Source organism: Musa acuminata, chromosome BXJ2-6 (genome assembly GCF_036884655.1).
Source record: "Musa acuminata AAA Group cultivar baxijiao chromosome BXJ2-6, Cavendish_Baxijiao_AAA, whole genome shotgun sequence".
Classification (NCBI taxonomy): Eukaryota; Viridiplantae; Streptophyta; class Magnoliopsida; order Zingiberales; family Musaceae; genus Musa; species Musa acuminata.
Genome location: NC_088343.1, coordinates 45,054,197 through 45,079,113, shown reverse-complemented (window position 1 = coordinate 45,079,113; position 24,917 = coordinate 45,054,197). Strand labels below are relative to the sequence as shown.

At 37.5% G+C, this 24,917-nt stretch overlaps 4 protein-coding genes across 8 annotated transcripts; 2 read left to right on the top strand and 2 right to left on the bottom strand.

Annotated features, from left to right (window-relative positions):
- The first annotated feature begins 366 nt into the window (after positions 1-366).
- Positions 367-4,314, top strand: LOC135615950 (hypersensitive-induced response protein 1-like). 2 transcript variants are annotated; one of them, XM_065115060.1, is made up of 6 exons: positions 367-561; positions 1,525-1,715; positions 2,134-2,254; positions 3,276-3,367; positions 3,437-3,533; positions 3,655-4,314. In XM_065115060.1, the coding sequence occupies exons 2-6, from the start codon at positions 1,527-1,529 to the stop codon at positions 4,011-4,013; spliced, it is 858 nt and encodes a 285-aa protein (XP_064971132.1). In that variant the 5' UTR covers positions 367-561; positions 1,525-1,526; the 3' UTR covers positions 4,014-4,314. The 2 variants fall into 2 exon arrangements, with proteins under 2 accessions (XP_064971132.1, XP_064971131.1); XM_065115059.1 differs by having other exon boundaries at positions 369-561; positions 1,521-1,715.
- Positions 4,315-5,818: 1,504 nt separating this feature from the next.
- Positions 5,819-8,334, bottom strand: LOC103990007 (hypersensitive-induced response protein-like protein 1). Its single transcript, XM_009409009.3, has 5 exons — positions 8,195-8,334; positions 7,036-7,236; positions 6,691-6,811; positions 6,426-6,614; positions 5,819-6,360 (listed from the first exon to the last, which is right to left on the bottom strand). The coding sequence occupies exons 2-5, from the start codon at positions 7,222-7,224 to the stop codon at positions 6,002-6,004; spliced, it is 858 nt and encodes a 285-aa protein (XP_009407284.2). The 5' UTR covers positions 7,225-7,236; positions 8,195-8,334; the 3' UTR covers positions 5,819-6,001.
- A 6,507-nt stretch (positions 8,335-14,841) lies between these two features.
- Positions 14,842-18,778, bottom strand: LOC135615948 (tRNase Z TRZ1-like). Of its 4 annotated transcripts, none has more exons than XM_065115056.1 (10): positions 18,643-18,752; positions 18,459-18,496; positions 18,064-18,358; positions 17,391-17,553; positions 17,248-17,318; positions 17,072-17,167; positions 16,795-16,908; positions 15,789-15,857; positions 15,620-15,694; positions 14,842-15,094 (listed from the first exon to the last, which is right to left on the bottom strand). In XM_065115056.1, the coding sequence occupies exons 3-10, from the start codon at positions 18,304-18,306 to the stop codon at positions 15,020-15,022; spliced, it is 906 nt and encodes a 301-aa protein (XP_064971128.1). In that variant the 5' UTR covers positions 18,307-18,358; positions 18,459-18,496; positions 18,643-18,752; the 3' UTR covers positions 14,842-15,019. The 4 variants fall into 4 exon arrangements, with proteins under 4 accessions (XP_064971128.1, XP_064971129.1, XP_064971127.1 ...); XM_065115057.1 differs by having other exon boundaries at positions 18,064-18,318; positions 18,406-18,496; positions 18,643-18,674; XM_065115055.1 differs by lacking the exon at positions 18,459-18,496 and having other exon boundaries at positions 18,643-18,778.
- Positions 18,779-19,070: 292 nt separating this feature from the next.
- LOC135615947 (V-type proton ATPase subunit d2-like) lies at positions 19,071-24,892 on the top strand. The gene is made up of 10 exons (XM_065115054.1): positions 19,071-19,354; positions 20,607-20,727; positions 20,904-21,011; positions 21,085-21,187; positions 21,340-21,420; positions 21,620-21,705; positions 21,891-21,950; positions 22,041-22,089; positions 23,465-23,599; positions 24,549-24,892. The coding sequence occupies exons 1-10, from the start codon at positions 19,174-19,176 to the stop codon at positions 24,678-24,680; spliced, it is 1,056 nt and encodes a 351-aa protein (XP_064971126.1). The 5' UTR covers positions 19,071-19,173; the 3' UTR covers positions 24,681-24,892.
- The last annotated feature ends 25 nt before the right edge of the window (positions 24,893-24,917 follow it).

Genomic DNA, 24,917 nt, shown 5'->3' with positions numbered 1-24,917 from the left:
ATATATATATATATAGAGAGAGAGAGAGAGAGAGAGAGATGCATTAGATCCGATGAAGTATCGTTCTCATAAATCTAAGATAAACTTAAAGGGAAAATGTGAAGTTATTTACTGTCGTGGAGTGTTGGGATTTGTTCTTTGTAACAGTCGATAGTTATTTGGGAAATCATGACAGCGTGGAAAACCTCGAGTCGCTTTTCTTTCCTTTACGTAAAACACCCCAACAAGTATCTCCGCTCCCCCTTCCGCCTTTTGTTCTCTCGCTTGGTTTGGGGTGTGGGTGGGGGTGGGGGAATCGGGGCCCCACCGAACATATTGTAGCCGTGGCGCTTCGCAGGAAGCTTGGCACCCGCCGCCCGTGTCGCGTGATTCAAGCACAGCGTCATTGCTCGGAAGGCATCAAGAAATGCGCTCGAAACGAAACGGAAAGCCACCACCGCGCCGGTCGCCCTCTCCACCACTTTACCAAAGCGACAATTCCCTTTACTCTCTTTATAATAACCCTAATCGCCTCCTCCTCCTCGTCTTCCATCTCTGATTCGCCCTTCACCACTCGATCAGGTGAGGAGACAGCTTCCTGCTCCTCCTTCATTCTCTACTTTAATTTGTTGGTGGTTCTCTCGTTCCTTTGCTCTAAGATGTTCATTACATTATCATGTGGCATCTCCATGAATAAAAAAAGTCGCGATTTTTATTATTCCCCTTGCCTCTCGTACTTGGCTGGCTTTGTATCCTTCATGAATTGAATAAACGAAGACCGGAAAAGAGAATTCTCTTTTTGGCGTTCCAACTAGGATGGTCTTGACGTGCTGCAACCTGAACTGGGAGCACTTGTCTCTCGTCATCTTGACCTGGTTACTCTTAAGATGATATCTTTTGCTTGTGGTAGACTCCGCGAGCTGATCAATTGGGTCATGGTGAACAATAATTTGGCAGTTATGTTTATTTACTTTTCTAGGTTTGGTTATTTTGTTGTTAAATTTCTGCTTCGAACTTTTAGTTACCATAAAAGGAGACTTCCTGGTTATTGAATGAAGTAATTTACGCAGGGTTTTGGGGAAGATGTGGCTTCAGATTTGTCCCTCCCCTCCCCCTTTATTATTATTATTTTTTTGACTTGGAATATCAAGTATCATTGATGGATTTACTTTGGCAGAATGTGATCCTGCTAAAGTTGAGTGCATCTTTTCTTTGGGAACATTTCAATTTTCTGATACAGTGTAATTTAAAATAATAGTTTATGATAAAAATTTGACTAACTTGGTGTGTTGTTTATTCAACTTTTTTGGAGCATATGATTTGCACATGTAATTGGGTTTGGTGGCTTCCTATTATCATTAAGTTGATCTAGCAAACTGTGGCAGTTTGTAACTTGGATTTTCTTTGAATGTAGAAGACACTTTTGGTAATCACCAGTCTTAGTCTGGGATGTTGGTTTTTTGAGATCCATCTGGTGTATGAGTCTCATTTGTCTTGGTTAAGTTTAATTAATTCTACATGCTACTTTTTATGTCATCTAGACAGCAATGGGCCAGGCATTGTGTTGCATACAAGTGGACCAGTCAACTGTGGCCATGAGAGAAACTTTTGGGAAGTTTGATCAAGTGCTTGAGCCTGGATGCCACTTCCTGCCATGGTGTTTGGGGAAACAGATTGCCGGTTATCTTTCACTCCGTGTGCAACAACTTGATGTTCGTTGCGAAACAAAGACAAAGGTTTGTAGCCTTATCCATCTTCATCACATCTTTGCACACTTTTCCAAATGTTGTCATCAAATCCTCTGTGCATGTACAAACAGTATAAGCCGGAAAATTGGAACTGCTTAAAGTTAAATGTTCAAAGAAAAGTCAACAAATAGCAAGCAGAGAGCATCTTTAATCAGTTAAGTTCCTGTGTGAACTCTGATGTACTCAAGTAATCATTTTCAGAGACAAAAATGTGAAATCAGTTAAGTTCCTGTCTGAATTTTCATACACCCAAACAATCAAATTCTATAGAGACAAAATGTACGTTTAAGCTTTTACCGTTCTTGGGTCATGCAGGTTCTATATTTTTATTATTCTTTAATTTGCAAATGCTAGTCATGAAGTATACATACCACACCACTTAATGTGGTTTTCCTTCTTGTTTCAGGATAATGTATTTGTTACGGTTGTTGCTTCTATCCAATACAATGCTATTGCTGACCAGGCATCTGATGCATTCTACAGGCTCAGCAACACAAAGGAGCAAATCCAATCCTATGTTTTTGATGGTGATGTTATTCGGTTTCACAATTTAGCATCAAATCCTTTATTCTCACTTAGATTCTGATACATTCAGTCTTGTTAATTTCGTTGTGGTACCCTAGAGTGGACTTTTCTAGTGTCTTCTGCAAAATGACTTAAAACGTGCTTGAATTCTTTAATTTCTTTACTTTTTTGTTGAGATTGTATTCTTAATTTTCATCTCACAGAAGCTCTGATGCACAATTCTTATATTGCTAGTGATGTGCATGTAAGAGTCTAAAGCATCACTTATCATATAACAAGGTGGTTTAAAGCACAATGTCTCTGCCGATGTGGTGTCTAGGGAAGATCCACGTTCAGATAGGGAGGCTGTTTCCATAATATTTAGCATTGTTGCTGTTGCTAAATATGTTGCATCCATATTTATATATTAATATTGGACAAAAGCTTTTGTGATTTTCAAAACTCCGTATAAGATTGAGATGGCCGGTGGACCACATCTTGAATTACTTGATGCTAGGCCCTTCAAAAAAATTCTCCACCTATATTAGTACTATACATTATGCATGCCACTCTTTTCATTGATATTCTGATCAGAAGGCCACCACTGAAAAGGCTAAATTTCTATTAGGATGTTATTGAACAAAAAATTCAAATTTTAAAATGGTCATCTTCCTTACAAGATGAACCTTTCAAAGCTCTGCTTTACTTAGGATTACACCTGATTGGTTCTTGCTTTTCCAATGTCCAATACTTGTTTTCTTAGATCGAGACATTCATGTCTGCAATCCTCTGTTAGAAAACAGAAACATTTACCTGGAATTATTTTTTATTTTCTTGCTACTACAGTCAGATGGACTTTATTCTTTGCTTTTACCTGCTACTCTTGGATCCACTAAAATGTGAATCTTGTAATATTACTGGACTTGGGACCATCCATAGAACTGGTTTTACTAGAGATACATGGACCCTGCTTCTCATGTGCATAGTGAAACACAGGACCGTACATACCAGGTGCCTAACAGACATTTTGTACCACTTCTTCAGTCATCAGGGCTAGTGTTCCAAAGCTGAATTTGGATGATGTGTTTGAGCAGAAGAATGATATCGCTAGAGCTGTTGAAGATGAGCTTGGAAAGGTAATTGGTTTGTCTACTGCTGTCCTCTATGTTTTTACCATTTCTTCAGCATTCTGTCTCTGTGACCAGGCAATGTCATCATATGGTTACAAAATTGTTCAAACACTAATCGTGGATATCGAGCCTGATAATCACGTGAAGAAAGCAATGAATGAGATCAACGCAGGCAAGTATAGATTGTTATCATAGTCAAAATAGATGCTTTGAACCTATTGTAATACGTTCTTTCGTAGTTTTCCAAAGTAAGTGCTGTTGGTTTACATGTATGTTTTAACCCTTTGTAACAGCTTCTAGAATGAGAGTTGCAGCAAATGAAAAAGCTGAAGCGGAGAAGATACTGCAGATTAAGCGGGCTGAAGGAGAAGCAGAATCTAAGTACTTGTCTGGCTTGGGTATAGCACGGCAACGCCAGGCCATTGTGGATGGCCTGAGGGACAGCGTGCTTGCCTTCTCTGTCAATGTGCCAGGAACCACAGCTAAGGATGTCATGGACATGGTTCTGGTGACACAGTATTTCGACACAATGAAGGAGATCGGGGCCTCCTCGAAATCCTCTTCTGTGTTCATTCCCCATGGCCCTGGGGCTGTGAGGGACATTGCTGCCCAAGTTAGAGATGGCCTTCTCCAAGGTAGCGCCATCCATTGAACAGAAGAAATAAGGGATGGCATTGGAGTCAGCAGTTTAGATTGGTATTGTTTGTATTATCAGTTGTCTTCTAAACTAGCATCTTATTCGGTATAGATGGAGTCGAAGGTATAATACGCAGGTATTAGTAGTCAGATATGGTGTCAGAAAAGATGAATTGCTGGAAAGAACAATATTTGGTTGTGTAGGTGCTCTTAGTGTATATGGCTAAGTAGTGTTTTGTGAACCTATGCTACCAAGAAATTTGCTGCTATGGCTACTGAATATAAATGCTCTACTTGTAGGGATTTTGTTTCTCTAAGATTGTGTTTGAATTACAATTGCTTATGAAGCCATGTGTACTGTTTACAATGACCACCTTAATGGTGATTATGTTCAACAATTCTGTGGAGAGGTGATCTTGTTTTGTTATGATATTACCCTGGGGCTGTTGCACTGGCAGGTTTGCTTCCTGTTCCCAAAATTTGCCTATTCCATTTGTGGAAGGCATTTTACACTTGAAAGAAGTTTCAACACAAGCAAAGAACAAAAGAAATGCAACACAAACAATTAGATAGAAAGTTGACATTGCACATCCGTCCACCATCCTCAACATGGTGGGACATGCATTGTTCTTGCATGCTAGTTATTGGCAGCTCCCTCAAGCTCAAACAGCTGTTTTATGATCTCTTCCTTCTTGGCTTTCAAGGCATCAATCTTGGCATCTAGCTTCTCTAGCTTCATCCTCAGCTTGGCTGGATCTTGTGTCTTTTCCTTGGAATCAGCACTCTTTTCTTTATCCTTCTTCTTCTTGTCCTTCTCTTTCTTTTCTGGCTCCTCAACACGTCCATTCACGTCCGCTTGATCTGCCATCTGCAACAAAATGGGGAAGATTCCCGAGTCTCAAGCAAAATCCAGGAGTAGCTCAAGCAATTTCAGCGAAGTGGTGACTGACCTTTTTATCTCAAGGAGATGAACTGCAGCTCTGCGATGGTGCCAAACCCCAAGATTAGCAAAATTTATAGGCACAGAGAAGACCTTTATCTCTTCCTGCTAGGCTGAAGGAATGAAGCCTTCGCTGCGCAAAACAAGCTTGTCCAAGAGAGATGCAAGAATGACTAGGCTTTAGACCCGGAGATAGCAATTTGCTGTCCACAAACTTGAGCTTGTTTTGCTCTGTGTTGCATGTTTTTTTTGTTTTTAATGCCTAAGGGAGATAACTAACGCTCACATTAATATTATTATTACTATTATTAAAGATTCTGTTTTTGTTTAAGTATAGTCTTTCACCCACTCATCGGCCCTCGTTGTGGTTAGCATAGGTGAATTTGGAGAGGTGTGGCCAACAATGCTAGCTTGTGAGCTAAGATACAAGTAGCCAAGAAAAAAGCAATTAACATTGCTAACCCATGCCTAAAGATATAGACCACCAAAGGAGAGGATAATTGACGGGGTTAGCCCATGTGTGGAGGCATAGACGATAAGAGAGGGGGTGTTAGTGTTGCCTACCAAACTATGCACGAATGCATAGGTAACTAGAGGAGGGGAGGGGAGCAATAGGCGAGAGTTACGATCAATCACCACGGGCAAGATTATCAGGTTCAAGATGACTATGCATGAGGTGGAGAGGAACGATCGACGAGGTAAAGGCGGGACGACGGAGGATAATGATTGACAGTGGCAAAATGATATTTAAACGGAAAAATCTAAAGTTGAATTTTGTTTTTGAAAAGTTACCCTTGTTAATTATAGTGTATGTAGGCATAATTTATTTTGATAAGCCATATTTATCACGACATTTATGCCATCAATTTCTAATACATCGCTTGTTCTGAAATTATTTCCAAATTATTTGAGTACGAGTATTTCCAAATTATTTGAGTTCATCGCTTGTTCTGAAAGAACAACGCGCACACACAGCACGGCGATAAAAGACGAGCTGAACACTATTCCTCCATCTCTCACGTACTTATCGACACATCACAAAGTATCAAGCAGGCAGCGGTAGCTCACTGGAGGGGAGCTGCTTGCAGCAGCCCATCTCGGACCTGCGCGGCGATGTCACGCACAGCACCCGGCCCGTGGGGGATGAACACAGACGAAGACTTGGAGCTGGCGCCGATCTCCTTCATGGTGTCGAAGTACTGCGTGATGAGCACCATGTCCAACACATCCTTCGGAGTCGTCCCCGGCACGTTCACCGAGAAGCCCAGCACGCTGTCTCTCAGCCCGTCCACGATCGCCTGGCGCTGCCGGGCGATACCTACCCCCGACAAGTACTTGGCTTCCGCCTCCCCTTCCGCCCTCTTGATCTGCACGATCTTCTCGGCTTCGGCCTTCTCGTTCGCCGCCACCCTCAACCTCGCAGCTGCGGTTACGTTTCAGTGGTGCATTTCATCGAACAGGTAAAGCAGAACCGAACGACGAGCTTACCTGCGTTGATCTCGTTCATGGCTCGTTTCACATGTTCGTCTGGCTCGATGTCGACGATGAGAGTCTGCACGATTTCGAAACCGTAGGCAGACATGGCCTTCTCGAGCTCCTCTTCCACGGCTCGGGCTATCTCGTTCTTCTGCTCGAAAGCGTCGTCCAGGTTGAGCTTCGGCACGCTGGCTCTGATCACTGGCGACATGACAAGAAGAAGGCTGTGAAGTGTAGCTCTTAGCTTAAGAAAGGGAAGCTGATGCCGAGGTCATACCATCGAACACATAAGCTTGGATCTGAGACTGGGTGTTGCTAAGCTTGTAAAAGGCATCATTTGCTTTGTCAGGCAGAGCACGGTATTGGATGGAAGCAACCACATTGACGAACACATTGTCCTGCAAAGGAAAAATGATCATAGAAACCAACAAGCCAACAGAGAGGAAGAGGCCGTAATCACATGAACATGTTAAATTCCACATCTCTATGGCACTTCAGAAGGTTTTTGCCACCTCCAACCTCCGAGTTACCTACGATCTCCATCATCAAAAACCGTTGCGGAATTTCTTCAAACAACTTGCCTGCAGGTTGGACTTATAGCAGTAGCAGAGAGAGGACGAACCTTTGTCTTCGTCTCACACTTCACATCCAGCTGTTTCATCCGAAGTGACAGCCGGCCGGCTATTCTCTTTCCGAAAACCCAAGGCAAGCAGTGGCATCCTGGTTGAAGCACATCATCATACTTCCCAAATGATTCCTTGATTGCAACTGTAGATTGCCCTACTTGAACGCAGCAAAGCATTTGACCCATGGCTTATCCCCCCTGCCGTCACACGGTGATCGGTTACAGGCCGAGCTCCAGTAAACTCCGATATATGGTTATATATATATGTATGTATATGTATATATATATGTATGTATATATATATATATGTATATATATGTATATGTATGTAAATATATGTATATGTATACATACATATATATATATACATACATATATATATATACATACATACATATATATATATATATACATATATTTACATATATATTTACATATATATATAATTTCTGAAAAAACTCTTTTCTTTTTACTTTTCGAGTAAAGTAAAGAAACCTATTTTCGCATTAATCAGTGATTAGGGTAAATCGAGTCGGTTATAATATTTTTACATTATATTATAGTTTTTTTTTTATTTTTTAACATATCAAAAACACCATAATATAGTAAAAAAACACTATGTTACATTTTTTTAGTATTGCTAAAAATATTATAACAGTATAACACACAGTCGATCCTATCTATCGATTCATAGAAAAAGAAAAAAAAAAGGTATTCCAAGTATTAGGAAAAAAATATTGCTAGAAAATTTTGAAAATAGATACTTTCCTAGGAAAAAAAAAAGAAAAAAAGTGCCTTTTTTTTCAAAAATTCATATGTATATGCTTTAATATGATTCAACTCTTATACAGAAAAAAAAAAATGATATACTCATCTTCATGGTAACTTAAAAATCTCAAATGAGTAGAAACATCTTCCATACTCTCATAAAATGTTAGAATACCTCGAATAAAAGAGTTCAAAAGAATTAGTAGAGAAACATTATATTTTACTATTATATATGATTCCCAATCAAATTATAGATCCACAAACATAGGAAAATAAGTAAGTCCATATACATCTTAGCACTTTATATAACAAAATCATGCTTTTCTCTAATTTAATGGAATCAAATTTGGAACTCATCATCATCAGAAATTGAAGAAACACAACTTACAGCAGCTTCGATCAACAAGGAGATGACAACCGAACAAAGAGAACGCCAGTTGACAAGGGAGACGTACAAACACAGAGAGATATATAGATGAGAGGATTGCAAGAGCGGATGCAAGTAGCAATTTCGAATCAATTGTTAGAGCACTAAAGTCAAGTCAACCTGGATGTGATATTGGATAGAGGATGATGAGCTGTATGCATAGTTCTTCAAAGAAAACTATCATGGAATTATCGAGTTTGACGCTGGAAAATGCGCAGAAACTGCACCAGAGAGATGGACGTTTTGGCTGTTCCATCCAATCGAATCCTTCTGACTGAGTTCTTCTATTAAAAGAATCAACAGATCAGATAATTACGTTATATATATAATTGCCACTAAGGTAGGGCGTGACTTGAGAAGAAGGTCATGTAATGGATAAGCATGAGAGGTTGCTCTGGTGAACGCAGAACTTTCTATTGAGAATGACAACCGAGGACGGTTGACACTTGCAACGCAAGCAAGCATGCATCATATGAAATGTCCATACAATTCTGCTGCAACTTCTTTATGTCTACATTGATTTTTTTTCCCCCACTTTCTGTTCATATTGTTCATAACAGTTATGTCAGCCATTCATTTGATATTTAAGTTAAATATAGTAACGAGGATTAGGAGAGAATAAGAGAGATTGGTCTTCGTCCAGAGTTATTTTGTAAGATGATTTCATGGAATTATGAGATATTATCCAAATATGAGGAGTCATCAGAAAGTCATTCAAAATATTAGTCATTGTGGTTAGCATCATCGTGTCGATCACGTTGTACACTCGGTTGACAATCATGCTCGTAGAGCGATTGATAATGGTATGACAATTCCATTATTCATGTATCAAATTATATATAACATTAGATATAAGATAGATGGAGATAACTGTAGAACAGGTGCTCATCTGATTGACCTTTTACTATAATCTTTCTATTTCTCTTTTACCCGTTGTCGTGCCGAGCACTGCAATATCAATGACGAGCTCAAAGAGCAGCGGTGACGTAACGTTGGGGGAGGGGACGACTGCAGCTGAGCTGTTCCGCTCCAGATTGGGAACAGGGAAACCCTCCATCCACCTGTAGCGGAAGAGGCAAAAGGCGGTTTCTATTGGCCCGGGCAGTTGCTTTTCCTGTTCCATGTTCTTCATCGTGCAGCAAAGAGAGTAGCACACATGGATTCATCTTGTGTATATATATATATATTATATACATATTATATATATATATATATATATATATATATATATATATATATATATATATTCTTAGCATATTAAGTAGCATGATAATTTCGATGAAACACTAAATGTAACATGAGAAGATTAAAGATTCAAGTGATTAAGATGCAAAGCTAAATTCCAAATAGATCTCCACTTGATGGATTTACACATATCAAAACAATTAAATTAATAATAAATATATGTCGAGAAAGAGAATAACCAAATTGATGAGAAAATGAGTCAGAGACTAATGGAAACAGCTTCAAAGAAGATATTAGTAATAAAATTATAATTATACTATTATATGAAATAAATTAATATTAAAATATAAAATTAAATAATAATATATTAAGATTAGCACATTTTGTTATTATTCATAATATCTTTATTTGATTTGTAAAACACACTTCATTCATTAAATGCAGTACATCATTTTATCAAGAAAACTTAACTTTTCTTATCATCTCTTTCTATTTTTTACGATACTACTATTAGTAATGGAATAGAGATTAAAGAAAAATAAGAATAAATTTATAATCTCCATCATATCGTATTGTATGTAGTCCTGTTTATTTATATAAAAAAATAAAAGATCTAGAATAAATGATTATAAATGATTATGATAGTTATTCCTATTAAAATTATCTCATAAGAAAATACAATAAGTAGACTTCCTAACCTAGGCGACTGTGGAGACTGTCTATAATGCTCTCCCTTTGATGTTTTATCTATAAGAGCGACAAATCTTGTTTATTTATAGAAAAAAATAGAGAGTCTAGGATTGATTATAAGAGTTATTCCTATTAAGATTATTTCTTAAAAAAATACAATAAGTGGACTTGCTAACATAGACATTTGAGGAGACCGTTTGTAACCATTGTAATACCCTCCCTTTGGTGTTTTATCCATGAGGACGATAGGTCTAAACAAACTCCTACGAATTATTGTCAATGAAAGCCGATTAAGAGGGAACGGGCCTAAACAATAATCCGAGAACCATTATTCATAGAGGTCACTAAGATTAACCTGAACAATCTCTCGTGGACTGTTGTCCATGAGGACCAATAGGCCATTATTGCTCTCACGTTGTTGTCGAGTGGGGGAGTGACTCTGCCCTCATTCTCTATGTCAACGCCTCGATGGTGATTAGCTCGTGGCTGATCTGGTTACCAAAACATTCTTTATCAATAATTACTCTATAGTGTAGAGTGATAAAGAGTTTCTAAATCATTGCAGCAGACAAAACGCACACAGCCAGTAAAACCCGACTCATTTGAATCATATCAGGAAATGTCGAGTGGAAACGAAGACAACAAGCCATGAAGGACGTGGGCGTATCAGTTGTGGGATGGGGAATGCGTTCTTGGCCCAACATAATCCACATAAAACCCCGGTTGCCTCGGTTGTCCACCACCATGAGGCACATCCCATGAAGCCATGACGAGCGACCGGCTTGGAACAGCACCTGATGTCGCCTCATTCTTCACCTCGATGTCTTGTGCACCCTCCACATTAACCTTCTCATGAAAACCCTGAACAAGAGATAAAGATTACAGTGAGATGATCCACAATGTATTGATCTTGTTGCCAGAGTACGATGCAAAGGATTTGCACCAACCACATCAAAGCCATCATCCGAATCTTCTGGGTTGTTTCGTAGATGGCGGCCACCGTGCAATGGGATAGAGAGAGCTAACAGGAGGATGAAGAATACAGCAACAGAAGACATATCTTGCTGCGCTATGTGGGAGAGAGAGAGAGAGAGAACTGAAACTATTTGTGGATGATGGCATTAAAAGCAGCCTTGCATGTGGAGCGGAGAGGAGATATGAAGAGTGCACTGCTATGCCTGGCACTTGGACTACCCTTCTGATGAGAGAACTAGTTTTGCTGATGCCAAACCAGCAAAAGGATAACACGAACATGTCCGAGCTGCGACACGAGGAGAGAGAGAGAAGAGACGTTAGCAAACCACCGGAACGTCTCTCTCTCTCTCTCTCTCTCTCCTCGTGTCGCAGCTCAGACATGTTCGTGTTATCGTTGTGCTGGTTTGGCATCAGCAAAACCAGTTCTCTCATCAGAAGGGTAGTCCAAGTGCCAGGCAGAGCAGTGCACTCTTCATATCTCCTCTCCGCTCCACATGCAAAGCTGCTTTTGATGCCATCATCCACAAATAGTTTCAGTTCTCTCTCTCTCTCTCCCACATAGCGCAGCAGACATGTCTTCTGTTGCTGTATTCTTCATCCTCCTGTTAGCTCTCTCTATCCCATTGCACGGTGGCCGCCATCTACGAAACAACTCAGAAGATTCGGATGATGGCTTCGATGTGGTTGGTGCAAATCCTTTGCATCGTACTCTGGCAACAAGATCAATACCTTGTGGATCATCTCACTGTAATCTTTATCTCTTGTTCAGGGTTTTCATGAGAAGGTTAATGTGGAGGGTGCACAAGACATCGAGGTGAAGAATGAGGCGACATCAGGTGCTGTTCCAAGCCGGTCGCTCGTCATGGCTTCATGGGATGTGCCTCATGGTGGTGGACAACCGAGGCAACCGGGGTTTTATGTGGATTATGTTGGGCCAAGAACGCATTCCCCATCCCACAACTGATACGCCCACGTCCTTCATGGCTTGTTGTCTTCGTTTCCACTCGACATTTCCTGATATGATTCAAATGAGTCGGGTTTTACTGGCTGTATGCGTTTTATCTGCTGCAATGACTTGAACTATTTATCACTCTACAATATAGAATACACTTACAATAAATGATTGATGAGAACTTCTAAAATCTTTCTTGATAGGAAATATTCTGGTACGCCAACTGATCACCGCATCAATGTGGAGGAAGAGGGCCAAGTCACTCCCCCACTCGACACGGTGACGATAGGTCATCGGTTTAATCTTATAAATATTAGATTGAATTTATTAGATTTTTCTCAAGTATTAATTTCATTAATTTATTCCATAATATTTTTCATCAGTTAGGTCTACAAGTCTTTCAACATCTAATTCACTTAATATGAACTGTTTATGCTCTAACCATTCTAAATAATTTTAACAAAAGAATACAAAAATATTAAAAGTATGTGAATGCATGAAAGGAGATACCACTATAAAATATAAAATAATATTAATAATTTAAGTTTTAAAAATATGATAAACCATTAATATTATCCATATTTCATCTTGGGTAATATATTGACATATTCAATTTTCATTCAAAATTATTGTTATCTTTAGATATACAATCTTAAACTAAAAGGATATCTAAAATAATGTAATGTCACTTAATCACATAATTATTCGAAATAGATATTCTTTTAAGATTATCTAAAGCTCGTAATTATTTATGTTATTATGAATATTTTTTATTGTCATTTAGACCATTTGATAGCTACAAAACCAATCCAATATTATAAAAGATAATTTAAAATATCATATAAATAATAAAATATTTATTATAATACACACCTCATAAGCTTATAATCTTAGACCACTTTAATAATTACTGCTTAGATAAAACTTAAGCATATAAGTTAAATAATATTCAATATATTTTTATTAATATAATTTATATAAAAATAGTTTAATAATAATTATAATAATTATTAAATATTAATTAGCATAAAAAAAACTCATGATGATTATAATAATGATAAAACATAAACCATACTTTTATACGAAAAATAAATATTATATCATAATTTTTAAATATATGCATCAGAATAACTAAATAAATATCTAAAAATAATAATTTAAATTTAAATATCATAAATAATAAAAAATTATCAATATTTCATATAAAAAATATATAATTTATATTTTTAACCCTAATTAATTGGACTGTCCATAGTTAGGCCCAACAACTAACCCAATCAATCAAACAGTCAAATTGAGCGGGAGCTGATCAAAATAGGGTTCGATCAAAATTAAGATTGACTTAGATCAAAATTAGATTTTGATAGGAGTCAAAATCAAAATCCGGATCAAATCCCAAACACGGTCAAAATTGAGCTTTTAGTCAAGCATTTGATTGAGGTAGGTTAAAATTGGGTCAAAACCAATTTCTATATATTTGACCAAGTCAAACTTATGTTTGATCGATCAAAATAGAACTTTAAACAAATAAAAATTGAATTGGAACAGTTAATCAGGTCAAAATTAAATTGGGATAGTTGATTAGGTCAAAATTAATTAGGGAAGTTGACCGAGTCAAAATTAAATTAGGTCAAATTTGATTTTTTTACCAATTCCTTTGCCCAAAACCCGCTTTCCTCACGATGGCTTCACCTCTACTCACAATCGACACACATTGCCTCTCACCGATTCGACTACCAGCTTGTTCGTGGTACCGCTATCGCCCAATGGCATTGTCTTCAACCATCCATGCACCTAAGCCTGAGGTACTATCGACGACGCTGCCTGTAGTATCGTATCGTGACGTCCAACGCTGCACTATCAGCTACAACCCACAACCCTTAAGGCCACAATAGTGACACTTTCGCCCCACCGAGCCTTAACATCCATCGCCCAGAGCTATGGCTCTTCTCTTGTTGCGACACCCAATGACCCTCATACTCAACTGTCATAAACTACCACTGTGACACTGAGTAGCCTTGCATGTCACCATGCCTAACAGAGTTGCCACCCTCCTATGCCACCACATGCAACACCATAATATTATTGCCGACAACAAACTGCCCATGTCGACCAAAACCAAGCAACACGTTATCATTCGCGACTTCATCTATGTTGACAATGAGACCTTCATCGCCCGTAAGTAAACAACTAGAGTGGATGAGATAAATAGAGTTTAATACAAAACATATCTATATACTTTTACAATCCAATGTTTTTTATTTCAAAACATGAGCTCTAATATCAATTGCTAATGTAAAATCATAATCATGCTATTATGAAAAAAAATTATTAATATCAAAATATAAAATCAAATAAAAATAGATCAAGATTAGGTTATATATACCTTTTTGATGTCATTCAAAATATATATACTCCGCCACAAAACTTATATGTACTCCGCAATTCAATCCATAAAACTTAACATCAATCTGCACAAAAAAAACTAGATTTATATTCTTCTTTTTTTGCAAACAGAACTAGACTTTTTTTTTTTCTTATCCTTCATATGATTATTATGAACGATGAAATAAAGATTAAATAAAATAAAAATAAATCTATAATCTCGATCATACCGTATCCTATGGTCACATAATATACCAAAAGAATGTTCGATGAAAGAATGGTTTGAAGATGCTGCAGTACATATTTCATTGAGTATGTCATAATTGGCTCAAAATAAACGTGTCATGGTAGTTGCGCTCTCGCATATATACTCGTAAGAATTAGTTCATGATGTACAAACAGAGTTTATCAAGAAGAGCAAGAAGGATAACGTTTTGCATTTTATTATCCATACGTATAACATTTTGCATTTTATTATCCATATGTGTATCAGGACAAAAAGAATTATAAAGGTTAAAAAGCACAAAAATCTGAAAATTTCCAGAGATTTAGAGGCAAATTCTACAAGTGCTACGTATAATCCTTTGCTAAAAAGAAAATTAGATCCCATTTGCCAAGGCAAATACCCGACCTGCAAAGGATGGAGGCAATTTGGCGATAGCTGCCTCAATCTCCTGAAAAACCATAATCAACAAATAATATTAAGCATAGAGGGAAAACATGCAAAGCTATAATTGTCAAAGACACTGTACTCGAAAACATTCGATTATGATATATCTTCATTAGAAAGATAAGGAAGCACAAAATTGATTGTCAAAGCAATGAACAAAACATCATGGTTTTGGAACATTACGGTCAACAACTGACATGAATATAATTGAAAAACATAAGCTTTGAAGATGCATTATTACAGAACATATTTCAATAGACAGCATTGTTACTGACATTAAGAATGAACACCTCAAAATCTGAAGCTGCAAGAATGAAGAATAGTTTTCTTATAAGGAGAACTATTATGGCATATTCATACATGAACAGCATGGATTTATGTTTTGAACTTTCAGGGGTCAAAGTAGAGAAATCTAAGATAACCTGGATCAAAAATCTTAAGAACTGAAACTGCAATAGTTCATTCATTGGAACCAAGGAATTAACCTTGAGCAGATAGATTCAGGCAAGGTTTAAATAGATTAACTTACCTCTCTATAATAACGAGCTGAAAAATGGATGAGAATGATTGCTTTGTTCTGGAATCGATCACCATAACTTGCAATCTGTAAAACAGCACAATAATTGACAGGAAAGTCCAAAAATGTAAAGCTAAAAGGTTATGCTCAATATGACAAAATTTGACAGTTTTATGCTAACCTCAGACAAATGGGTGTGGCCATAATCCCGAGCATGTTGCACTGGCATTGCGTTATCAACAAAAGTACTCTGGAAATTACACAGTGATTAGGGTCAAGTGAAAGTTCATTATGCATATGTAGGTATGTTCAGTCTATAAGAATGGAATAATCATCAGATGTACTTAAGTTAAATAATAGTCAGCAATACACTACTGATGCCTAAATACAAGTAACAATGAACAAAACGGAAAAAAGAAGAAACATTTACGTAGGAACTAAAATTACGCAACTCCTCAGTATTACAGTTTTGCCTTGAAGAAATGGAACAATAACAATTATTTTAACAGATCCCTGAAGAGGAAGCTAGTCAAAATGAGGAGGCAATGCAGCACTTTATGCAGAAAAGTTGCTTGTTATGGAAACGATATGATAATCTCCACATGTGTATGTCTGTGCACGTTCAGGTCTGAATATGAATTGTATTTATGTTGTACATGGATTACACACAGTTGCACCTTGCTACTTATTTATTTCTCATATATTTATGGTTCGATAAACAGAGTACATTCATTCGACGCAAAATCAATTGCACACCAACAAGGCTACCACACCTTGCTATATGTTTTTATTGCAGTATTCAAAAGATGTTATGAAATGCTACTGATTGCAAAATAGAAATACACCCTTTAAAAGTTGCAAAAATTGTTATGATTTTAAAATATCAAGATAACATTAGAAGCCTTATGACCAACCTGAAATTTTAAGTGAACAAAATTAATTAAAATCTTAATTTGTTCCTAATTAAATTTTGTAAAAAGAAATACAAAAAAAGAATTGTTTGTTTAAACAGGATATGTTTATAAACAAATACTTATCAGAATACTCAAAAAATCAAAGTTAATAGCTGACATGCACTTATAGAGTACCTAAACATATCACTAAGTTCTTGTATGTAGGAAGCTCAAAATAAACTTGCAAGAGTGATTCTGATGAGTGATTCCATTCATGACTCGTAGAATTATTACCTCCATGACAAGAATCCGTGCTTTTAGGACATCAGCATTATCAGGGTCAATAACAAAATCTGACATGGTATCTCCAGTAAAGGCTATTTCAGGAGTTGCTATTGGGTAAGTAATCTGCATTTCATACAACATATTAAGAGAAACATCACGAAATCAAACTTATGATGAGAGAATTATCAGAATAAACTTGAGTTATGATAAATGTTGTGCATCATCCACTATTTATCATTCTATTAATATATGTGAATCATTATTATTGATGTCCACCAAAACAGACCTCAACTCCTGAGACTCGTAATTTCTTAATCTCATCTCCAGAAAGGCCACAAAATTCTGCCTTAAGTTTTCGTTTGAAAGAATAGATAACATATCCCTGCAAATTTTAGAGAACAAAGATACTTTTTTTACTTATTTATTGTATACAGCATAATAAAAAGTTCAAGATGTTCTAGCCTGGCTAGGTACGACATGGTAAGTCTTAAATGCTCTGACTTTAAGATCGTTTCTCAGTTGAAACTCCTCTCCTGCAAGATAAATCTTATTATAACAAAAAATGTAGCCATCTCCACATTATATGTTTCTGGATAGATACTAACCCACATTAAGACCAATTAGATTGTGTTTCAGTTCCGATTGGTCCATTGCCCTGTGTACCTCGAAAAGTTTTTCCACATGCTCTTTTATAGACCTTGGGACAAAGATAGTTGGAGGTTTCATACTATACAAACCTCGAGTGGCGACATACATTGGTAGCCCTCCCTGATACAAATAAGATGGTTAGACAAAAGTTATATCTGCAAAAGTCAAAATGCCATATAGAACTAAATCCATTAAAAGTCCATGAAATGAAGGGTTTTATGAATAACATTCTTGTCCCAATTGTAATCTTAAGAGCATACAAAACATGAAAAAAATCATTTACAAGGTAGTAGCTGCCTCACCAACAGGTATATGATAGACCACATTTGGAATTCCATGAATTAAGTAGAAATCCATTAATCGAGTACTGAAGGTGCTGTCGGATTCAAAAGCTTGTGGAGGGTGTGATAGTTCTTGTTCTGGTTGTTGCATATGGAATATGACCTCAGGGAGCACTAATGTGAATTTGGGATATTGTCCAGGACAAGGTTAGCAAGACTGTAGGTTCTGTGAAGGCAACAAGCTATTTGCTTTCTTGTGGGATGCCAAATGATGACACAACAGAAACCAGTATCAAATAATCATTCTACCAATAACTACAAACCCACAACAATGCCGTTGTATGCTTACGATGTGGTCCATATGGCCATGGCTAATGAACAGAAAATCCTGGGAGATTGCTCGCTGCGGGCATCTACCGATGTCAAACGCTATCTTGAGGGAGGGAAATATGACGCAAGTCTCCTGCCCTCCGATCGATAGCCCCTCAACCGGATATCCTTCAACCAGCATCGACTTCTTCTCCTTTGAAACCGACGAAGCCGGATCACTAGCTGCTTCGCTAGTCTCTTTAGTGCTTCTCCGACTCCCCATCGCAGTGTCTCTCTATGCAGATTGGCTCCAAAATTTTATCCTCTTTGCGTCTCTGCCAGGTTTGAAGAGAAAAAAAGAAAGAAAGAAACCGATTTTTACCAGTGTCTTCGTAAACAAAGAAGAAACCGGATGTCCAGACACACCAAGATTACCCTTTGTGATGATTTTTAGGAAGAATCATCTTCTGCAACTAGAAGATGAACAAAACTAAGTTCAATAGTTCAAGAAACAATCATAACCCTAACAACGCCGCATGTAAAAAAGATAGGAGAAAGGTATGGGTCGACCACGGTCCAGTGGAGAAGAAACCGAAGAATCGAAGAAGTAGAGAGATACCTCATGGGAGCGAGCTCGACGCCGTCGCCAAGGGAGGGAGGGAGACGAGGAGCGACTAAAGGGATGTCGGAAGTCTGAAGGAGGCCGAGCTCAACACTCGCAAGGACAAAAGTTATTGGTGTAATATAAGCCGAACCGGGCCATAAAGTCTTGCAAAGAGATCGGACCGGTCCAAATTAGCCGAAAAATGTTGTAAACCGTAAGTCACGTGACTCCGTCGTTATTTTATAATCCACAATTCACGTGCCGAAGAGAAATGTTACTTTAGTCGTGTTTCGTGAGATACGAGTGTTAGACGTGTCGGCACAACGAAACACTCGCCCCCACCGAATACCTCACTGCCCCACTAGATGTGTGCCACGCTAAAAGTCGTAACATATGTCGTACCTGTTCCATTCGCTACAAAACAATACCCGGCCCTTCTTTGCCCTCCCTCTCTCCTCTCTCCGCAATTGTCTTCTTCTCGGCTTCGATCTCGTCTGAGATCCGATCAATTGGCGGTGGAATCCATCGGAACGACGGGAGGGGGCGATGTACGGGTTCGAGGCCCTCACGTTCAACATCCATGGAGGGTACCTGGAGGCCATCGTCCGCGGCCACCGATCAGGCCTCCTCACCGCCTCTGACTACAACAACCTCTGCCAGTGCGAGACCCTCGATGACATAAAGATGCACCTTTCTGCCACCGAGTACGGCCCCTACCTCCAGAACGGTGAAATCCCATTTCCATTTCCTCTCCCGATCCAATTCAACCGCAGTTTTCCTCTTATGTTGTTTGATTTAGCTGTTTCCGTTATAAAGTTGCAATTTTGGCAACGAGGGGCGATCAGCGTTGCACATGATTTCATCCTCTTGTCGCCAGAAGGTATAACTGAACCAAATGATCGGTATGTTTACAGGTCCCGTGTAACTGGGTAGAAGAATAATACTGCGTACAAATCTGGTTCAGATCTCTGCTCTGATGTGTGATCGTATAGGAAATTGGGAACAACTTGACTTTGTTGTCATTTCTTTTCTTTCTTTTGATTAATTTGTGATTACATTTCTCTTAAAATACTTGTGATTAATAAAGTTTCTAGTGTTTATTGCATGACGAAATGCAAAGCATGAGTTTTGACTTTGTGTGCCCTTTATTTATGAGAAGAGACTTTTGCACATCAGATGCAAATCTTGTTGATTCCCTTTTTTAAAGAATGGACTAAAATTGAACAGAACCATTCTTTTTTGTAGGATATGTAATGAATGTATGAAAAAAAGGGTAACATCACAATTCAGATTGATGGGAAATTTGATATTTAGTTAAACGAGCCTATCATAATCTAGCAGAAAGCCCTTCACCTAAGTTAGTAATGGTAGATCCATCTAACCTTGTAAACCAACATAATTTTCTCCCAATTTTGATGTGGGACTACCCCCCACACCCCCCCCCCCCCAATTCAAATGCTGATGTTTTCAATTCTCATCAAGGTCCAAGCTTAATGCATATAGGTGATATGTGACGTCCTATGGTGTCTCCATATCTTAATTTTCCTTCAGTCTCATCGTTGGATAGTGGTTAATTGCTTAGGCTTATTCACCAAGCATATTACTAGGTCCATTTTGATATCATTTATCAAAACCGAACTTGATGATGAATTGACCCATTAATTTGTTTAGCCTATAAACATGTGGCAGAATGCTTATGCCCAAAATAATTTTAGTAGATCCATCTAGTTTGATGGTTTATAGGGATAGATAGACTACATTAACTTGGGCTAGCATTTTGTGCCATGTGGGTAAATGGAATTTATGACACGTTTGACACCTCAATCCTATGTTGAGTTGAAAAAGAAATTTACTGAATGCCTTGATGACTTTTATTCGAAAATCTGCAAATACTTCTATTTGCATGCTACATAATTTAGTGAAATAAGTCCGAGTTATATTTTATACTAGTTCTTATTTGGTCCTTCAATTGTTTGCAGAGCCATCTCCTTTACATACAACTACAGTTGTGGAGAAATGTACTCTTAAGCTGGTAGATGAATACAAGCATATGCTATGTCAAGCAACAGAGCCCTTGTCAACCTTCTTGGAATATATAACGTAGGTGTTACTCTTAAGAACTTTCTTACTCTATGCACTTTTTTGACAGATTTATTTATTGCCATTCCTCTTTGTTGACAATGTTGTATTTTTTTTGCTTTGCAAGATTATCTTTGTGTTGGTTCCATAATGTTTAGACCTTGATATAAAAATAACTCACCTGTTGTTCCTCACAGATACGGCTATATGATTGATAATGTTGTTCTTATTGTCACTGGCACATTGCATGAGAGAGATGTTCAGGAACTTTTGGAGAAATGTCATCCATTGGGAATGTTTGACAGGTATGTCCACTCTGTTTCTATCCAACGATGATCATAATTTTAGTGTTGGTGACCTTTTACACCTCTTCCACAGTATTGCAACTCTTGCAGTTGCCCAGAATATGCGTGAGCTTTACAGATTGGTTCTTGTTGATACACCATTGGCCCCATATTTCTCAGAGTGTATCACCTCAGAGGTACTAATTTTATCAGAATTATTCTTTTGTCCACCTTGGTTTTCTTGTAAGGTGAAAATATCCAGAGAACTTTGATGACCGGAAAAGGTTTAACTAATGCACCAAGACTAGTTTCTTATGTCATTTTTTTTTCTATTCACAATTTTTGTTAGGACTTGGATGACATGAATATTGAAATTATGAGGAATACCCTATACAAAGCATACCTTGAGGATTTTTACAACTTCTGCCAGGTAAACAATTGTGATTGACTAGTGACTACAACCTTTTTCTTTTGTATTTAGAAGAATTATTTTATCGCGACACTCAAAATGATACAAAAAACTCAGTTGCCTTCTTTCCTTTCTCCTGCTTAATCAATTGACTATAACCTCAATAATGGAAAAACATTGTTGTTTATTGCTCTTGATGTAAAGTATCACTTTGAAACAGAAACTAGGTGGAGCAACTGCTGAGATCATGTCTGACCTTCTTGCCTTTGAAGCTGATAGGAGAGCTGTCAATATCACTATAAATAGGTGAGCAAAACAAAACCTCATGATTTTTTAAAATGTTGAACATACTGTTCATTTCAGTGATTGTCTTGAGCTTCATTTGATCAGTGATTTTTTGAAGATGTTTCGAGAACTTTTTTATTCCACAGCACTAAACTTGCATAAGAATATCTTTTTTTTCTTAACTAATCTATGACATGGCTTTACAGCATTGGCACTGAATTGACTAGAGATGATCGTCGGAAGCTTTATTCAAACTTTGGCTTGTTGTATGTTTTATCATCCTTTTATTGTATAACCAGATTTAGCTTGTAAATGCTGTTTGCTCTCGTCTCATAGGTAAGCTTTTTCCTCTACAGATATCCTTATGGTCATGAAGAACTTGCTATCAGCGAGGATATTGACCAGGTAGGATAGTGTAATATCTTCCAGCATACATACATACATAAGTAGAACCACATACTTCATGAGCATTTTATCTTTTGTATTGTGAAGGTTGTTCCATGCTTCCAAGTTTTTTCATGAGTTTACTTCACTCGAAAAGAACACTTCTTTCCTGTAGCTTGTCTGTCCTTAAGAAATTGACTGTTCCATTTATCTACCATGTCTACAGAAAACTAGAAATGGTTATGGTTGAAGCGGGTGCTAGTTTAGGAGTTATTTCATTCTTGAGATAATCAATGAAAAAATTGTAGCTAGAAGAAAATTTGGCATACAACTTTTGTTGATTATAGGTAGTGATCCTGAAATAAGAAATGGGCTCCTAGCAATACGTTGATGTGATTAAAGACATGACGGATAGGTTCATTATGAGTTTCCTATTCCTATAGAGCTGCGTCAAGGAACATCTGCAAACCCCTGCTTTTCTATAGTGGGACATATTCAGGATGAACTATTATGGTGTGTTTTGTTTGCTTATGGTATTGTTTTGTTTCGACCATAAGTTGGATTAAACTTTAAACTGGAGTTTAAAACAACCTTTAGACTTTAAAGGGGTTTAGGCCAAGTGGATCAAGACTAAATGTCTAAAATTTAACTAGAATTTTAGTTAAACTCAAGTTAATGGAGCAACAAGAAATCCCAGAAACTAGAATTTTCATAATTCTGGATCTATTTTTCACTGAGAAGAGGAATTAATGATGATATTGTTTAATTGACTAAACTGGAGTGGCATCTACAGTATTGTTTGATCATCATGTCCCTCGGGAAGAATTTTATAATGCTCAGTTTTACTATATGAGCTAGAATGTTGGGTAGTTTGACAATTACATAGTCAAAAGTTGATGTTGTCAAGATGAGGATGTTTAGATTTAGATTAGATTAGTATGCTAGGAGAGGTAGATGGAAACCTAAAAAGACTTTAGTACATAAATTAAAAGAATCTTGATGGCTCCTAGTTCTACTAATAATAAGATTGTCCCATGTAGAGCTTAATGATGGAAGATGATTCATTCGACTGAATCCAAACTGTTGGAACTTTGACTCTCAAGCTCTTCTTTGTCCATATTCCTCTTGGTACTTTATTAGGCTGAAGAACAGTTCGAGAAAAGAGACCCATTATCTTATTTTTCAGTTTTCTTTTTTCATTGTTGTTTCTATGCCTTCACATTTCTAAGACCAAATTAAACAAAAGGTTCTGGTAGGTTATTATGACATAATATTTTTTTCATGGTACCGGTACAATGATTTTGGTTATGATTCTCATCTTGCAGAGGATAATTAGAAATTTTTGTTTGTAATTTGTTGTCCTGACAACATGTTGATACTCTTATTGGTGGTTCAGGTCCGTGCTGTGATGGAGAAATATCCACCATATCAGTCAATTTTTGCCAAGATATCTTATGGAGAAAGCCAGATGCTGGACAAAGCATTTTATGAAGAGGAAGTGAAGAGACTCTGCTTGGCTTTTGAACAGCAGGTAATGATCACAAATTTCATTGATGTGTTGATACATTCAGTTCCTGCAGCTGTTATTGGTAATAGTCGCTGTATGTGTTCCATTTGATAACAGATGTTTGTGCATTGTAAAAGACCAGGGCCATGCTTGAAGAAACTTAACTGTGATACTTCTGTACGCTGGAGCTAGATGATGAAAGTAGCTTATATGTGACCTTTGCTTCTTCTTTTTTTCTTTTGCTAACTGACTATAATATAACTGTAACTATGACCTAATTCTGATGATTATTATTCATAATTAGCAATTTAAATCTTCTCCGCCCTCTTTCTTCTGGTGTGTTGCATTCTCACCTAAAACTTCCTTTTTCTCACTTACCACCAAGGGATGTCGGTTTCCTCTATACTTTTTGGCTAAACCCATGGTTTTTTATTCACAGCAAGACATTATACTGCATAGATTTGAATAGGCACCACCTACTTTTTCTCAACCTGCAATGAATAGCATGCTCTCCCACTAGTGTAGACACATTTAGCTTAGCAACTCCCCTATTGGATTCCCAAATCTAAGGATTTCTGAACGGTATGTCGTCGTTAGAGCCCCACCATGGTGTCTTGGAGCTTAGTCACGGTATCTTTCTGCTACAAAGAAAAAAATGCTGCTTTTGTTGCCCATTCTCATATCAGTTTCTTGTTTAGTAGTAGCTATTGAAATCTTATTTGCTTAAACCTCAACTCAACTCCTGTGGTGAAGCATGCAAGTACTGCATTCCATACAGCATTCTCCTTAACAACCTTCCTTGCTTTTTATGGGGATCTGAACATCAATTGAAAATTTAAGTTTTCTTTCTTTCTTTCTGTATCTTGCAAAAAATCACATCAGATGCAGAATGCTTAATGCTTATTCTGTTTACAATGTTCATTCTCCAAACTTCCATGACAAGCCCTGACTGACTCTTGCAATGATGATGCAGTTTCACTATGCTGTCTTCTTTGCTTATATGAGACTGAGGGAGCAGGAGATACGGAACCTGATGTGGATCTCTGAATGTGTGGCACAGAATCAGAAGTCCAGAATCCATGACAGTGTGGTCTTCATTTTCTGAGTGCTGCATGTTGAAATGGAAACTCAATCACAAGTCTGGATATGTTCCTCTCATCAGTTGTTTCTGATATATAATCTCGTTCTCCCTTTTGCCTGTAACCTTAAACAACGATATGTTATCGATGATCAGAATAATGTGTGATCGCACCAATTAAACCAAGCAAGAAGTTGTAAGTCATAAACTTCTTAATGGAAATGGGAAGTTCTGCTCCATTCCGAGTGAAGTGAATCTTGTAAA